Source organism: Dipodomys ordii, unplaced genomic scaffold (genome assembly GCF_000151885.1).
Source record: "Dipodomys ordii isolate 6190 unplaced genomic scaffold, Dord_2.0 Scaffold8, whole genome shotgun sequence".
Classification (NCBI taxonomy): Eukaryota; Metazoa; Chordata; class Mammalia; order Rodentia; family Heteromyidae; genus Dipodomys; species Dipodomys ordii.
The window spans coordinates 18,491,831-18,509,524 of record NW_012267224.1 but is presented as its reverse complement, the minus strand read 5'-3'; the positions used below and the strand labels follow the sequence as shown (position 1 = coordinate 18,509,524).

The 17,694-nt window shown below is 40.8% G+C and overlaps 1 protein-coding gene across 2 annotated transcripts in view; it reads left to right on the top strand.

The window, feature by feature from the left end:
* Positions 1-17,694, top strand: part of Rfc1 (replication factor C (activator 1) 1, 145kDa) — a 65,489-nt gene that overhangs the window by 32,567 nt on the left and 15,228 nt on the right. Inside the window, exons 8-14 of one of the 2 annotated variants that reach the window (XM_013009047.1) lie at positions 3,288-3,372; positions 5,737-6,023; positions 9,240-9,347; positions 10,173-10,352; positions 12,076-12,180; positions 15,049-15,457; positions 16,417-16,526. In XM_013009047.1, coding sequence (XP_012864501.1) covers positions 3,288-3,372; positions 5,737-6,023; positions 9,240-9,347; positions 10,173-10,352; positions 12,076-12,180; positions 15,049-15,457; positions 16,417-16,526 — 1,284 coding nt within the window. Of the gene's footprint in view, positions 1-3,287; positions 3,373-5,736; positions 6,024-9,239; positions 9,348-10,172; positions 10,353-12,075; positions 12,181-15,048; positions 15,458-16,413; positions 16,527-17,694 lie in introns of both variants that reach the window. The other variant, XM_013009046.1, reaches the window with a different exon arrangement.

Here is a 17,694-nt window from a genome sequence, read left to right as displayed (position 1 = left end):
TTTCTTTCTTTCTTTCTTTCTTTCTTTCTTTCTTTCTTTCTTTCTTTCTTTCTTTCTTTCTTTCTTTCTTTCTTTCTTTCTTTCTTTCTTTCTTCTTTTTGCCTGTCTTGGGGCTTGACCTCTGGGCCTGGGCACTGTCTCTAAGCTTCTTTTGTACAAGGCTAGAACTCTACCACTTGAGCCACAAGCACCACTTCTGGCTTTTTCTGTTGTTGTGGTACTGAGGAATTGAACCCAGGGCTTCATGCATGCTAGGCAAGCACTCTACACCACTAAGCCACATTCCCAGCCTCAATATTCCTTTCTATGCCTGAAGGTAACAGCCATGAGTAACTCTTCCAGAAAGGAACTAAATTATGTGTGCGTGCGCACGTGTGCGCGCACACACATTTGTATTTGAAAACTCACTGAAAAGCTTGTGTTAGAGTGCATTGTCTCATGCCTATAATAGTAGCTTGGAGACTGGGAGGAAGTTTGAGGCCAACTTTAGAATAACTGTCTGAGAGACTCCAATCTCAGCCAATAAAAGATGGGCATGGTGGTATATGTACAATTCAGCTACAAAGGAAATGAAAATAAGAGAGTTGTTATCTAGGCTGGCCTATGCATAAATTCAGGATCCTATTTCACAGAATAACCAAGCTAAAAGGATTGAGGGGTTATGACCCAAAAGATACTCACCTGTATAGCAAGCGCAAGACTGAGTTTAAATTCAGCCCAGTACCAAGAGAAGAGAAGAAAAAGAAAAACTTATTCTCTGACATTAAATTCATTTATTCATTCTTTCTTCATCTCTCTTTCCCTCTCCCCTCTCTCCTTTGCCCTCCCCTTCCTCCTTCCCTCCCTTCCTCCTTTTTCTTTCTTTTTTCTTTTTTGCCAACTGTGGGGCTCAAATTACTCAGGGCTGTGCTGTTTCTGAGCATTTTGCTTAAGGCTAGTGCCCTACCTTTTTTTTTTTTTTTCTTTTTTCTTTAGTTCTAGGTATTGAACTCAGGGCCTACACAATGTTTTTGAGTTTCTTTTGCTCAAGGATAGCACTCTACCACTTGAATCACAGTGCCACTTCTGGCTTTTTCTGTTTATGTGGTACTGAGGAATCGAACCCAGGGCTTCATGCATGCTAGGCAAGCACTCTGCCACTAAGCCACATTCCCAGTTCTTGCTCTACCATTTGAACCATAGCTCCAAGTCCAGCTTTTTGGTGGTTAATTGGAAATTAGTCTTATGAACTTTCCTGCGTAGGCTGGCTTTGAACCATGATCTCCAGATCTCAGCCTCCTGAATAGCATGAGCCACTGGTGACTGGTTGATTTTTTTTTTTTTTTTGCCAGTCCTGGGTCTTGACCTTACGGCCTGGGCACTGTTCCTAAGCTTCTTTTTAGTCAAGGCTAGCATTCTACCACTTGAGCCACAGTACCACTTGATTGTTTTTTTTCTGAGTAGTATATTGGAGTTAAGGTCTCATAGACTTTCCTGTTTAGGCTGGCTTTGAACTATGATCCTCACATCTCAGTCTCCTGAGTAGTATGAACCACTGGTGCCTGGTTGATTATTTTATTTTACTTATTTTATTTATTTATTTATTTATTTATTTATTTTTGGGTCTGGTCGTGGGGCCTGAACTCTGGGCCTGGGCACTATCCCTCAGCTCTTCAGCTCAAGGCTAGCGCTCTACCACCTGAGCCACAGCGCCACTTCTGGCTTTTTTTCTTTTTGCTTATGTGGTGCTGAGGAATCAAACTCAGGGCCTCAGGCATGCAAGGCAAGCGCTCTACCACTGAGCCACCTTCCCAGCCCTTTATTTTATTTTAAATAAGAACATAGGGTGCTCATTACCTGACGCATGAAATAATAACCCCTTTGTACATCATCTTTATAATAACAAATATAACATACATACACACACATTTGAACTCACAGTTTTCCTGCCTTAGCCCCCTGAGTAGTTGGGCTATTAGATTTTTTTTTTTTTTTTTTTGTAGAAGCACTGATCTTCACTGGAGGTATAGTGGTAGAGCATCTGCTTATTAAGTGCAAAGCCCAGTACTACTCCTTTTTCCCCAAGACCAAGAAAGCACTTCATTTCTAGTAAATTTAATTTCAGATGAATAACATTCTGTTATGATTACTGTCTAAATCAATATCTGGCTATTTAAAAAGATTTTTACCTTTTTTCTTTTTCTTTTTCTTTTTTTTTTTGTCTCAGCAAGCAGAATTTGCTTCTGCAGAAGGGTGTGCCATCAGCCAAAGATCTGGCAAGCAGCATTCAGCACAGGCAGGCTCCTCTCCTATTTATCCCAAATGCAGCAGGCACTGCAAAATTTTATTTCTTTGAAGTGAAAGACTATGCAGGAAAGTATAAGATAGTAGGGAGCGGGGCTGTGGGTTTAGCCCAGCGGAAGGGCGCCCGCCTGGCGCGCACAAGGCCCTGGGTTCGGTCCTCAGCCCTGGAAAAAAAAAAAGACATATAAAGCTACAAAAGACCAAAAAAAAAGATAGTAGGGAGCGTGTAGGAGTTGCTCACTTGAAAGCTTTATTTCTGCATATATTCAAATTACATTTAAAATTCAAATATTAGATATTGCCACATACCTCTGCTTGTGGTCTCTAGAAAGTAGAATTTTGAGGAATCACTGGACAGATGGAATACCTTTTTTTTTTTTGAGAAAGTTATTTTTCTTTTAGCTTTAGTTTTTCGTCTTAGCTCTTTCTGTTTAGAATTCAGTTTTTTACTGGACAATAGTCACAGTATGAAGATAGAAGGCAGAAATCAGGCTTCTATTCCAGTTTGAGAGGTTGGAATGAAGTGAGATTGTTTTTTTTTTGGTTTTTTTGTCTGTCATGGGGCTTGAACTCTGTCTGGGCCTGGGCGCTGTCCCTGTGCTCTTCAGCTCAAGGTGAGTGCTCTACCGCTTGAGCCACAGCATCACTTCTGCTTTATTGGAGATAAGAGTCTCATGGGGTTTCCTGCCTGGGATGGCTTTGAACTGTGATCCTCAGATCTCAACCTCCTGAGTAGCTAGGAGTATAGGTGTGGGCCACCGGTACCTAGCTGTGAGATTATGTTTTATATATCTAGTTTTATAATCTTTCATCTGTTTTTTCCTCTGTGAAATGAAAGAAAAATAATTTGCTCTGAAAACTTTGTGGAGGATTAAGTATAGTTTGTTGTAGCATATTGCTAGTTTGAAAGATAGCCCTTGGACTTAAATTTTCTATTTTAACAGATTTTGTGGTCAAGAGTTTTCCTATTATTTGTCACATTTGTCCTTTTTAAATTTGTTTAGGTCCGGAAGGTCTCAGGAGTAGGAGAAGCATTTTCATCTGTCCAAGATAATTTAAATAAAGCAGAACATACATATCCTCATCCAGGTAATTAGAAGGAGGAAGGAAGAACGAGTACTTGTTTTTATAGAAGAAAATTCTTTTTTGGGTGGGATTTAAATTATGAAATTTCGATTTGTTTTCTGCTATATTATCTGTTATTTTTTTTCTTTTCTATCCTATCTTTATTTCTACAGTCAGCTTCTGTGTCATACATTAGAAGAAAGCTTTGTTTAAATATTCCAGTCAAAACTGTCTAGCTAATAGACACTTTTAGAGCAGGTTGTACTTCTAGACTTACAATGCAGTTAACATCCCAATAAACATCATCATAGGTTGGGAGTTCTGTAAGTGGAAGTCGTTTTTTTTTGTTGTTGTTGGTTGTAGGGCCTGAACTTGAGCTCTTCAGCTCAAGGCTAGTGCTCTACCACTTGAGCCACAGCGCCATTTCCGGTTTTTTTCTGTGTATGTGGTGCTGAGGAATCAAACCCAGGGACTCATTCATGCAAAGCAAGCACTGAGCCATCTTTCCAGCCCAAGTGGAAGTCTTAGCAAGGTAGTTCACTGTAGTTTTACTGCAGTTCAGTGTGTTGAGCGTGCACCATGCTGTATTATTGCCTATGGAAGGAAAGATCAAAGTGCAGAATTCTACTGACTATATATTGCTTTTGCACCACTGTAAAGTTGAAAAATGATGAGTTGGGGACTGTGTATGCTTTGAAAGCTATTTGGATACTTGCTGGTGGAGAGTCCCTTCTGTTGTACCAAAGGTAGATTATGGTACCTTTGGCTTCCTATTAATTTCTAAGTAAATTTCAGCATATGAAGACAAAGAACTAGTGTTATGAGCCTTTCATGTTAAGAGTCCAATAGCATTAACTTAAGAGTTTTTCAGGGTACCTGCAGCTCTTCTGCTGATTGTGTTTGGGATTCTCCTTTATTGGTTCTGATACTGAATCACCTACTAGTACAGTGGTTTCCCATTGTGAAGGATTGGTCTCAGGCCCCCCAGCCCCCCCCGCCACCAACTATAGCAACAGACTTCCTAGGCTTCCCCTCCGCGCCCCCCCCCCCCCCCCCCCCCCCCCCCCGTGGGTACTAAAATTTGGCGAGTTCAAAGTTCTTTATGTAAATGGCATAGAACCTATGAAGATAATCTATGCATAGCTCTCTATACTTGGTCTCTAGACTACTTATAGTATCTAATACAAAGTAGTTACGTATTGTTTAGAGAATAATGACAAGAAGTTGGGCACCAGTGGCTTATGCTTATAATCCTAGCTACTCAGGAGGTTCAGATCTGAGGATCACGGTTTAAAGCCAGCATGGGCCGCCAGCATGGCAGCATGGGCCGGAAAGATGAGACTCTTAACTCAAGTAAACCACTCAGAAAACTGGAAGGGCGCAGTGGCTCAAGTGGTAGAGCACTAACCTTGAGCCGAAGAGCTGAGGGACAGTGTTCAGGCCCAGAGTTCAAGCTCCATGACCGACAGAAAAAGAGAATAATGACAAGAAAAAAAGCCTGTACATGCTCTGTACTGACATAATTAAAATATTTTCCACTCATATTTGGTTGAATTCAAGAATATAGAATGATTTTTTTTTGAGACAATTTGTACTCTTTATCTTAGGCTGGATTTTAGTGCAATATATAGCCCAGGCTGGCTCCAACTTGGAATTCTCCTGCCTGAGTCACCCAAGTTCTGGGATTATAGGTGTGCTTCATCATGTCTGACTAGATGGTCTTAATCCTATAAGTAGATCTGTCTTTGTAGTACTTTTTAGTCTTTTCACCTCAAGATTTTGGGTTTTCAGGTTGTTTCTGAACATAGAATTTTTATATGATTTATATTCTACTCAGTTTTTTTTTTAATTTTAGGGCCTAACTTAAATAAAATCTGTTTCTTTCTTTTTTTTTTTTTTTGTCGGCGGTGGGGCTTGAACTCTGGGCCTGGGCGCTGTCCCTCAGCTCTTCAGCTCAAGGCTAGCACTCTACCACTTGAGCTACAGCGCCACTTCCGGTTTTCTGGTGGTTTATTGGAGATAGGAGTCTCAAGGTCTCTCCTGCCCTGGCTGGCTTTGAACCACAATCCTCAGATCTCAGCCTCCTGAGTAGCTAGGATTACAGGTGTGAGCCACCAGCGCCTGGCGAAATCTGTTTCTTTAAAATGTTATTTATAGTATTGTATCAACAGATGTACAACTTATAGACAGATCTCTTAATTTGAAGTGGTTGCACAAAGAAATGTATAAATATTTAATTAAAAACTAAATGTCCTGCATAAAAAATAAAATATTAATGTTTAGAAAGCATTATATGATATTATGTGTAAGATTAGTTGAACAATGAAAAAAAGAAGTTGATACTGAGTATCATTTTCCACAAACAGCAACCATATCTTTTCTTCGTAGTAAAAACAGAACAATTGTCAAATGAGAGAAAGAGCTACAGTCCCAATAAGCAAACTAAGTGTGAACACTCAAAGAAATCTCAGCAATATGCCAAGTCATCAGCTCACAAAACAGGAGAGTCCTTTTCTCCAAAGAACAGTTCTAAGCTAGCACTCACGCAGATAAAAGAAGAGCGTTCTTATAAAGAATCAGAGTCTGTGGCCTCAAAAAGAAAAGAAAATGCTATTGAATTGAAAGAAGAGAAAAAAACTCCTCAAAAATCCAAAAATTCTCCTGCTAAAAAAGAGGTAGGAACCCTTTCAGAATATGTTCTGGGGCTGTGTGTTGATCTGTTTGTTTTCAAATTTTATTTAACCTTTCCTGTATTATTGTTCTTTGAAGATAATATTTAAAGATTGGGTTCAAATGGTAGAGCACCTGCATAGCAGCCTGGGGCCCTGAGTTCAGACCCCAATAGCACACAAAAAATAAATGTTATTTAAGGTCAAAGGGTGTAGCTCAATAGTAGAAATGTTTGACTAGCAAGCAAAGCAAGCCCCAGAAGATGGTATATTATTTTAAACTGTCACAGAATATAGATTATTAGTATAGGTAAACCAGTCAGTTAATTTTTTGTGTATCAGCTATGGTACTAATGTACTATTTTATTCATAATCTTCACAATAACCTTTGAGTTATTTACTTTTATTATTCAAGTCAGTTATAAAGATGAGGAAATAAGCTGAAGGAGTTTAAATAACTTTGCCAAAATTACCAGGTAGTGAGTAAGTAGCAGAGCTAGTCTTGAACTTGGGTCCCCTGAGGAATGGTATGACTCATTTCAAACCATAGCTCTGCCACTGAGCAGTCGTGGGCCTTGGGCTTAGTTTCTCCCCTCTGTGTTGTAGGGGCAACAGTAGTACTCAGTGAGTACAGAATGACTGTTTTTGCTGAATATGAAATCAGTTACATCATGGCATGAGACATAGTGCTGTGTAAATTTAGCTTTCATTCTTACAGTGTTTGCTATTTGAATAAGTGCTTTTGAATTTATTCTTTTGCTCTAATATAACAACAATGGTTAGATGCACAAGTCATTTTCAAAGGAGAAATGACGAAATAATGGATGCCTTTCAGAAGTTTTATTTTCAGATAGCTTTGAGAAGCTAATGGTCTTTATGAATCTCTCGTTTTGAACCACTTTAGCTTTATGATGAGCAGTCTCTATTCTTTCATGCCTCTTGGGCCCTTAGTATCAAAAGCAGAATATTGTCTATTTGAACTGTTCATAACCATTATTTTTTAGTGCAGAACCATGAAATGGTGATTATTTTGAAATACTTTTGTTATGGACAATGCTTATAAATCTGCTTTAAGGAACAATTAACTCTTGGGTCTCAAATTTTTCTTCACTAAATACTTAACTGGTGCATGAATGTTTTTCTTCCGGTACATTAAATATCTTCAGTTTATAGAGGATATTCTAGGAAGCAAAAGTTTTAAATGACACAGTTAATCTTTTCTTTTTTTTTTTTATTTTGCCAGTTGTGGGGCCTGAACTCTGGGCCTGGGTGCTGTCTCTCAGCTCTTCAGCTCAAGGCTAGTGCTCTACCATTTGAGCCACAGCGCCACTTCTGGCTTTTTCTGTTTATGTGGTGCTGAGGAATTGAACGCAGGGCCTCATGCATGCAACGCAAGCACTCTACCACTGAGCCACCTTCCCAGCCCATGAGTACATTTTTTGGGGGGGTGGGGTCTGGTTGTGGGGCCTGAACTCTGGGCCTGGGCGCTGTCCCTCAGCTCTTCAGCTTAAGGCTGGCGCTCTACCATTTGAGCCACAGTGCCACTTCTGGCTTTTTTTCTTTTTTGCTTATGTGGTGCTGAGGAATCAAACCCAGGGCCTCATGTGTGCAAGGCAAGCGCTCTACCACTGAGCCACCTTCCCAGTCCCCATGAGTACATTTCTTATCAAGCATTGTTGCCTCCTCCTTTGTTTCCTCTTCTCATCCCTTCCTATTCCCCCCTTCCTGTGTTTTTATTTTTAAATAATTATTTTAAGGTGATGTACAAAGGGATTACATTTATGTTGGTCAGGTAATAAGTACATTTTTCTTTCTAGTAGTGGGACTTGAACTCAGGGCCTGGGTGCTGTTCCTGAGCTTTTCACTCAATGCTAGTGCTCTATCACTTTGAGCCACAGCTCCATTTCTGGTTTTCTGGTGGTTGATTGGAGATAAGAGTTTTATTGCCTGGGCCTGCTTCGAATTGCAAACCTCATATCTCAGCTTCTTGAGTAACTAGAATTACAGTCATGAGGGAGCTGCTGGCACCCAGTCTGATGAGGACATTTCTTTTTGGACAATATCACCTCTTCCCTCTCTGTCTCTGAATTTGGCAGCTGTATTTTAATAAACTTGTCTAGTTTGAATATGTAAGGTTGAAGTCTAGACCATCTATAATGGTTAATTTAACTCATGTAAGCAGATTTTAATTGGTTCCTTATTTATCTAGACTAATATTTTGTAGCTGGGCGCTGGTGGCTCACGCCTGTAATCCTAGCTACTCAGGAGGCTGAGATCTGAGGATTGCGGTTCAAAGCCAGCCCTGGCAGGAAAGTCCATGAGACTCTTATCTCCAATAAACCACTAGAAAACTGGACGTGGCCCTGTGGCTCAAGCGGTAGAGCGCTCGCCTTGAGCTGAAGAGCTGAGGGACAGCGCCCAGGCCCAGAGTTCAAGCCCCACGACTGACAAAACAAAAACAAAAACAAAAAGAATCGGGGGACTGGGAAGGTGGCTCAGTGGTAGAGCTCTTGCCTTGCATGCATGAGGCCCTGGGTTTGATTCCTCAGCACCACATAAGCAGAAAAAAAAAAGCTGGATGTGGCACTGTGGCTCAAGCGGTAGAGTGCTAGCCTTGAGCTGAAGAGCTGTGGGACAGTACCCAGGCCCAGAGTTCAGGCCCCATGACCGGACCCCCCAAAAAAAACAACAAAAAGAATATTTGTGTACTCTTCAAAGGGAATGAGGTTACTTATTAGTTAAAAATAACAAAAAATAAGCTGGGTGCCAATGTGCTGATGGTTCATGTCTGTAATATTAGCTGCTCAGGAGGCTGAGTTTGTTTGTTTTTTTCTTTTGCCAGTCCTGGTACTTGAACTCAGAGCCTGAGCACTGTCCTTGGCTTCTTTTGCTCAAGCCTAACACTACTACTTGAGCCATAGTGCCATTTTTGTCTTTTTCTGTTTATGTGGTACTGAGTAATTGAATCCAGGGCTTCGTGCATGCTACCATTAAGCCATATTCCCAGCCTGAGTGGGAAGTTTTGAGAAGGAGGGCTGATAGGGGGAATGATTGTCAGGTAGATATCTGGAAGCTGGAGAGGGTATCTATACAATATAAACATAATTTCAGGAAAAAACACATACGTGACTTTAATGTGTATTATTTCCAGGAATGTATTTTTAACTTGACATGTATTTGATATGATAGTTTTCATTTCAGTTTTCTTTCCCTCTTCCAAAGTCTGTAAGTCCAGAAGATTTAGAAAAGAAACGCACTAATTATCAAGCTTATCGAAGTTACTTAAATAGAGAAGGTCCCAAAGCTCTGGGCTCCAAAGAAATACCAAAGGTAAGAGCAGAGAGCATGCCAGCCTGTGAGCACCTCTCTCTTGTGGGTCCAGGCTGTGTGTACTGTGCTTATCACATAAGGAAATGTTATAGAAAAATTATCGTCATCTTATTTATGAATTTAAGAATTTTCATGCACTTTATGAATTAATGCTTTCTCAGGATAAGTAAGATGTTCAGAGCCTTAGCTTACTCAGGAGCCAGATGATAGGGGTGATAGTAGAGACTTGAATGTAGAGCTTTGCCAAATTTTTTCCCATCTAAGGTATGAATCCATTGCTATTTCTTTTTGTCACTTAAGAAGAATGGGGATGAATGAGCTTATGTTTGAACAGTCTTTGGTCTTTCTTTAGCCTATTTAAAGTCTGTGTTCATCTCCATTCTACTCAGTTCTATCATAAGTAACTTTCATTTTGCTTGGCTGAATAATTTTATTGATCTTTTGTAAAAATGTAAAAGTATAACTATATTGTCATGGCCAGTGTCCCTTAAATGATTGATTATCTTTCCAGTCAAGTTCTCGTTGCCTTTACATTCCTAGCAGTTTGGGTAGTTACAATAAGCTTTGCCAACACAATTGGTATGTTTCACAGTTGGTGTATGTTTCTTGTTGGTCCTTTTATGTTTATTAAATGTTAGCTGCATAAGATTTTTCTCAGGATTTAGTTTCATATGCATATTTCCGGTAAATTTCCAGCCAGTGTTTCATGCTAAGGTTATTTATGACGTCAGATGAGAAAAATCAGTTGCTGCAGTTTTGATGCCAAATATTTCTTTGGAAAGCTACTGTGTAATTTCTACCCTGCTTGAACATTCTGGTTTTCAGGGAGCTGAAAACTGCTTGGAAGGCCTTATATTTGTGATCACAGGAGTCCTGGAGTCTATTGAACGAGATGAAGCCAAGTCTCTCATTGAACGTTATGGGGGAAAAGTAACAGGAAATGTCAGCAAGAAAACCAACTACCTTGTCATGGGTCGTGATAGTGGACAGTCCAAGAGTGACAAGGTGCGTCTCTGCCCAGTAATAGCTGCTTGCTAGGCATGCTGTTGATGTGACAGTTTGTGGTAATTCCTTTACAGAGGTAACCCGGGAAAAATGTTTTGTCTCACATTGTTCTGGCGTTGACCCTGAGGTATTTCTTTCTAGTTGGAAACACAGTTCCTGTTGACTTTGACTTTTTTTATATCTTCTAGTTTAAATCTTCTTTTTAAAGACAGTTTTTTTCTGGCTGCCTGTGTTTGTATGCATTCTATTATATACTATATGATATATATATATATATATACACACACACACACACATATATATATATACTATATAAATATACTATATATATTACATGCTATATATAGTATATATACTTATATATACTATTATACATGTTTATTGTACTGGGATTCAAATTAAGAGCCTCATGCTTTCTTTTTTTTTTATTTTTATTTTTGGGTCCAGTTGTGGGTCCTGAACTCTGGGCCTGGGCGCTGTCCCTCAGCTCTTCAGCTCAAGGCTAGTGCTCTACCACTTGAGCCAAAGCGCCACTTCCGGCTTTTTTCTTTTTTTTGCTTATGTGGTGCTGAGGAATTGAACCCAGGGCCTCATGCATGCAAGGCAAGCGCTCTACCACTGAGCCACCTTCCCAGCCCGGGCCTCATGCTTTCTAAGTAGACGTTCTACCACATGAGCCATACTCCCAGGACTTTTGTACTTTTTAGTTATTTTTCAGAGGAGGTGTCATGTTTTTGTCCAGGACCAGCATTAGACTTTGCACTTCCCACTTACGCCTCCTATGTAGCTGAGCTGACACTTACATGTGTACACACTGCCATGCGTGGCTTACTGATTGAGATGGGGCCTCATTAACTTTTTGCCGAGGCTTGCCTCAAACTGTGTTCCTTCCTTCTAATCTCTGTTCCCAAGAAGATGGGGTTATAGATGGAAGTCACTGCCTTAAGGTTTTGTTTTTGTTTGTTTGTTTTTGTTTTTTTAGTTGGAAGTGCTAAGAATTTCCAAAGGTTTTGTTGGATATAGCTATGTTTAGTTCTAAACAAAAGCATTCACAACTAGCTGATTTAAACAACCTTGGGCTACTTTCCTTACCAAGGAAGAATTCCAGAGACAAGCAGTTGCTGAGTTGTTCAGCAGCTTAGTAATTTAGCTCAGCAAATCCCATCCTCCTCCTGTCATCCTGCCTTGTGCTGGCAAGGTAAGAAAGGAAGCAGTGACAGGTGTCATAATAGCTGTGGCTTACCTGACAACTGTTGTCCCAGAAACACCGCCTGTAGAATTCTACCTCTCATTGGCCAGACTCCCACGGGCAGTCAGACTTACCAGGGAGGTGGAGAAGGAGCAGGACTTTCCTGATCATGGTAGGCCAGTCATAAGATAAAACCCATTACTTGGAGACCTAGGCACATCAGAATCCTGTGGATAGGGAAGTAAGTTGCAGGAAATGTCTGCCATTGAGTCATGTGAGATGGGGAAGAATGGCATTAGGTCTTAGTAGCTTTGTCCCTTTTTTTCCCACAACAGAAATAGTGTGACACTTTGGCTGCCACCACCACTCCAAGGGAGCACCAGTAATCATTTTTTTTTTAAATGGAACTTTGTGTGTTTGTGTGTGTGTGTTTATCCCAACATTGCCTAATCTACCAGTAAAACACAACTTCTTCCTTTACAGAAAGAAATGATTAAGGATATAGTTTTGATGATTTGTATTTTGAACCAACAGGCAGCAGCTTTGGGGACAAAAATTATTGATGAAGATGGCCTATTGAATTTGATTAGAACTATGCCAGGCAAAAAGTCCAAGTATGAAATAGCAGTTGAAGCTGAGGTTTGTATACCATGAACTTGATTTATTCCATTTGGTGCATAGAAACTTTTTTCATGGGAGGTATTGTGAATGGACACAGTGCTATTTCTTGAGATTATTCGCCCCTTCTGCCACAGAGCTCACCTTAATGTTTTTTGACTTGGAGGACTCTGCTTAAGGATATCTTGATTGATATGTTTCCTTACTTTTCTCAAAGGAATGAGAACAAGAGGACAGTGTTTATTGAATACACATTTACGTACTAAATGTGCCTTATCTTATTCTTCATTGACTTTGCTGTGGATATTACTCCTTAAGTGTTTTTTAAAGAATTCTGCTGTTATGCATGCTAAATTATTCATCAATTAGAACTATATTGGAACTTTTCCAGTTGCAAAGAAACCAGCCTATAGGAAAAGGAAAAATTATTGTCTTGAGTAGCTTAAGTTATGAGCTGACTGGATCTAGAGACTGCATTGCTATCAGAACCATGTAATGTTTTGTTTGTCTGCTTTTTACACTCAGTCATTCCACCTTTTATATCTGCCTGTCACTGAAATGGCAAAATGGTCCACTTGGTTTATTCCAGTTGAAAAAAAATCCTAGGGGATAGTTTGGGTCACATACCATAGTAAAGTTGTAAAAACAGGAGCATTCAACCTTGATGTCATATTGCAAACTGAGTTATACATATTAGTGGAACTTATCATTTTCTCCCGTTCCCTAGTTGTGTGTTAGGACCCCAGACCACATTAGGCTGTGCGGCTTTACTTTCCTCTAGTCCTTGACAGTTCTTTAGTCTTCCTTTGTTGTCTTCAGGACCTTGACACTTCTGATGGTCTTATAGAATGCCTCAGTTGAGTTTGGTTGATGATTTCTTCCATTTTTAGAGCATTGTATGTTTTTTTATATCAAGTCTTAGTTACTTGATTGAATGTGTATAATGCTGGGCGCCAGTGGTTCATGCCTGTAATCTTAACTACTCAGGAAGCTGAGATATACAGACTGTGGCTTGAAGCCAGCCCAGGCTTATCTCCAATTAACCACCAATTAACTGTGGCTTAAGTGGTAGAGCACTGGCTTTGAGCAAAAAAGCTCAGGGGCAGTGTCTAGGTCCTGAGTGCAAGTCCCAGGACTGGCCTACCCACCATGTGCTGGTGGCTCTGGATTCTGTAACCATCTAGATCAGGCTTGTAATCCTAGCTACTCAGGAGGCTGAGATCTGAGGATTAAGGTTCAAGTCTTTGAGGCTCCAATAAACCTCCCCCCCCCAAAAAAAAAAGGTTGGAAGAAGAGTTGAGTAGATGTCTAGACTTGAATGAAAAAGCTGTATAACAATGTCCCAGCCCTGAATTCCTCAACACTGGCACCAAAAAAAAAAAAAAAGTTACCCTTTGAAAATGGTGTAAGTCAAGCTTTTTTTTATTCACAAGGCCATGCAAACCTTGTAACTCAGAACTTTGTCATTCTAAGAATCCTGCCTGGTGTGTGGCGCATGCCTATAATCCCAAATAGTGGGAAAGTAAAGATACGAGGATTGCTTTCTGAGGTTGCCTGAGTAGAAGTGTAAGATCTTTCTTTCTTTTTTTTGCAAGATTTTCTTTTCTTTTTTTTTCTTTTTTTCTGCTTATGTGGTGCTGAGGAATCAAACCCAGGACCTCAGGCATGCAAGGCAAGTGCTCTACCACTGAGCCACCTTCCCAGCCCCAGTGTAAGATCTTTCTGAAAAGCAAACTAAAAGCAAAAGGACTTTGGCTGTGGCCCAGGTGGTCTTGAGTTCCATCCCCACAACAACCTCTGTTCCGCTCACCCTAAAAAAAAGAAGTAACCTCTCACTTATTCCTTAGTCATTCATTCCCATCCCTTCATAATCATTGCTTTACTTTCTCCCTCTGAGGTTTGTTTGCTTATTAGAGTACTAGGGTGTCAGGGCCCCATACTTTTGCTAAGTAGTGTGTTCACTTGAGTCTCAGGACGTGCCTATTTTAGACGTTTCATATGAATAGATTCATGCAGTATGTGATCTTTTGTGTGTATATTTTTTCACTTAACCTAATGACTTTTTTTTGGTCAATTGGTCGTGGGCTTGAACTTAAGGCCTTGGGTGTCTCAGAGCTCTTTTGCTCAAGGTTAGTGCTCTGTCACATTGAGCCACAGTACCACTTCCGTTTTTTTTGGTAGTTAGTTGGAGTCTGAGAGATTTTCCTTCCCGGGCTAGCATTGAACCATGATCTTCAGATCTCAGCCTCCTAAGTGGTGAGGATTACAATCGTGAGTCACTGGTGTCCCCAGCTTAGCCTAATGATTTTAAGATCCACCTAAGTTGTAGCACGTATTAGTACTTCGCTCATTTTAATGAGTGAATAATGTTCTACTGTGAAAATTACATTTTGTTTAGTCATCTGTGATGTACTGTTTGGTCTCCATCTTTTTATAAACAACACTGGTCTGAAAAATTTGTATACATTTTTTTTGTGGAGGTATTAACTTGTAACTAGTCAGAAAATGACAACAAAAATCTTTTTATTACCCTCTTTTTTCAAACTGAAATCTGAGTGCTTGTTATTTTTTTAAAAAGTATGTTCTTGTGTTTGAGATAGATCTGGATAACTTTCTCCAGGCTGAATTTATGAGGCTTCTGTCTCCACCTCCCAAGAAGCTGGATCACAGGTGTGTGCCCTCACCCCACTGTGGCTGATTATGAAGTTTAGAAAGTGATGATTTCTACAGACAGCTCAGTGCACTGTAGAAGGTCTAGGAGCTAAGATGCAGAAGATCACTTGGATATTTCACATTGTCCTCTGTGGAGTACACTTAGCAGGATGGCATTTCTCTGTGTCTCATCAGATTTCCTTTTCTTTTTTTTTTTTTTTTTCTTGACTTTTTAAGATGAAGAAAGAGAAAACCAAACTGGAGAGGACACCCAAAAAAAATAACCAAGGAAAAAGAAAAAGTAGTCCAACCAAGAAGGAATCAGAATCTAAAAAGAACAAGCTCACTCCCAAAAAGGACAGCCCTAAGAAAGCATTAAAAAAGGAAACAAAAGAAGCAAATGTGTTCCCAAGAGGCCCGGACTTCAGCAAGCAGGTGGCCCAGGAGACAGATGATGACAGCAAGGCTAGGGATTTGGCTGATGACAGCAGTGAAAACCAAGTGGAAAATCTGCTCTGGGTGGATAAATACAAGCCAACCTCGCTCAAGACCATAATTGGACAGCAAGGTGACCAGAGTTGTGCCAATAAGCTGCTCCGCTGGCTTCGAAACTGGCATAAGAGTTCGCCTGAAGAGAAAAAGCATGGTGATTTTTACAACTACTTTCATTTGTGTGTGTCTCTTGGCATGTAATTACTCAGTTGCACACTTGGGTGCAAGGCTAAAGTTGGTTCCTTCACCCATCAGCAAGTTGCTTACTGAACCCAGGTGCTGTGGTAGACCCTGGAGCTGCTGTGAACAGGCAGTCTCCTCAGGTGCCTCCACACAGCGGGGTGACTGTGAGTCAGCCATTAACGTGCCCTGAGCCAGTAGGGGTGAGTATAGAGCCTAAGTGGAGCTAGAGGGATGTTGTCAGGGCAGATGAGTATGCCCCTTTCCTTGGAGGAAAGGATAGCTCTGCTGGGACTTAGAATGCTAGTAGTGGGAGACTTGGGGGAAGGTATAGGTAGATGTTGGGTGGGAAAGGAAAGTGCCCCAAGGCCTGGAGGCCCGGGTATGCCCAGGGGAGGGCATGGAGAGAGCTGAGATGTGCTTCAGATCGGGCAGCCCAAAAGCCTAGCCTGCACAATGGATGACTTGCTTTGGGAGGCTTGATGGGACTCTGCTGTGGTGGTTTCTGTCCCTTGAGTCCTTTTTTGTGCCAGTATCCATGGGAGGAGTGGGTTCTGGTGCTGGGCTGTGCACAGCAGTTGCAGGCATAGCATTTTCCTGCAAACACTGTGTGTGTGTGTGTGTGTGTGTGTGTGTGTGTGTGTGTGTGTGTGTGTGTGTGTGGTGTGTGGTGTGTGTGTGCGTGTGTAAGGAAGCTCATTGAATTATTGTTTGACAGCCAACTTTGAAAGTGAGCTTTTTATTTGGGTTGAGATGATTTAGGCAGCGTACTTAGTGCTCTGGAAGTTACATGTATAATTTGTAGAAAATATTCTACAAATTTAGGACTAAACTGAGAACGGCTACCGATGGGTAAGTCATCACAACCACTGTGGTTCCTGCATTTCTGTAGGTTAACAAGTTAACTCTCTGCAACTTCTTTTTCCTTAGCAGCCAAGTTCGGTAAATGTGCTGGCAAAGATGATGGCTCTAGTTTTAAGGCAGCGTTGCTCTCAGGCCCTCCAGGTGTTGGCAAAACCACCACAGCCTCTTTGGTGTGTCAGGTGGGTGTGTACTTGGAAAGATAAACATTCGCATGCCCCTGTGGAAGAGATAGCTGCATGCAGGTGAAGGGGTGTACAAGTGGTGTGCGTATGTAAACCTGCTCTGTATATTTTTCTAAAATCAATGGATAGGAGTTTGCCAGCACAGATAGACAGGACAGGCATGGTTCCTTTGTGGAGTAGCTTGAGATTTCCTCACACTGTTCACAGTGGCAAATGTAAAAATTGAGTATTGCCGGGCGTTGGTGGCTCATGCCTATAATTCTAGCTACTCAGGAGGCGGAGATCTGAGGATCACGGTTCAAAGCCAGCCTAGACAGGAAAGTCCTTGAGACTCTTATCTCCAATTAAACCACCAGAAAATCTGAAATGGCCCAGTGGCTCAAGTGGTAGAGTGCTAGCCTTGAGCTGAAGAGCTGAGGGACAGTGCCCAGGCCCAGAGCAAGCCCCACAACCGATAAAAAAAAACAAAGCAAAAAACCCAAAACAAAAAAAAGCCCCAAAACTTCAGTATTGTTTATTTCTCAGATTTCCTGTTTAGTGTTTTCAGAGTATGGCTGAAACCATGGAAAAAGGAGCTACTCAAGTAATAGTATTCCCCTTGTGAGCTAGTCAGTGTGCTAAGCACTTGTGTACTTACTTTTTTTTTTAAAGTTTTTTTTTTAATATGAAAATCTGAAATAACTTTATTTTTCAAGATAGGGTCTCATTATAAAGCTTTGACTGGCCTTGAACTCGTGTTCCTCTACCTCAGCCTTCAGAATGCTGTAATTAAGAGGTGTACACCATTACCCTCTGTTTCTCTTAAAGCTCTAAAACTCAAGACTTTTGTTTTAGTACTGGATTTAAACTTAGGACCTCATACTTGGCAGGCACTCAACCACTTGAGCCACACCTCCAGCCTTTTTTGCTTTAGTAATACTTTGAATAGGGTCTTGCTTTTTTTTGTCCCATTTGGACTTGTGATCCTCCTATTCTACACCTCGAATTAATAAGGTGCATTCTACTGTATCCAGCTTTTTATTAGTTGAAATGGGATCTTTTGAAGTTTTTTTTTTTTTTTTTTGAGGGGGTCCAGTCGTGGGTCTGAACTTTGGGCCTGGGCACTGTCCCTCAGTTTTTCAGCTCAAGGCTAGTGCTCTACCACTTGAGCCACAGCGCCACTTCC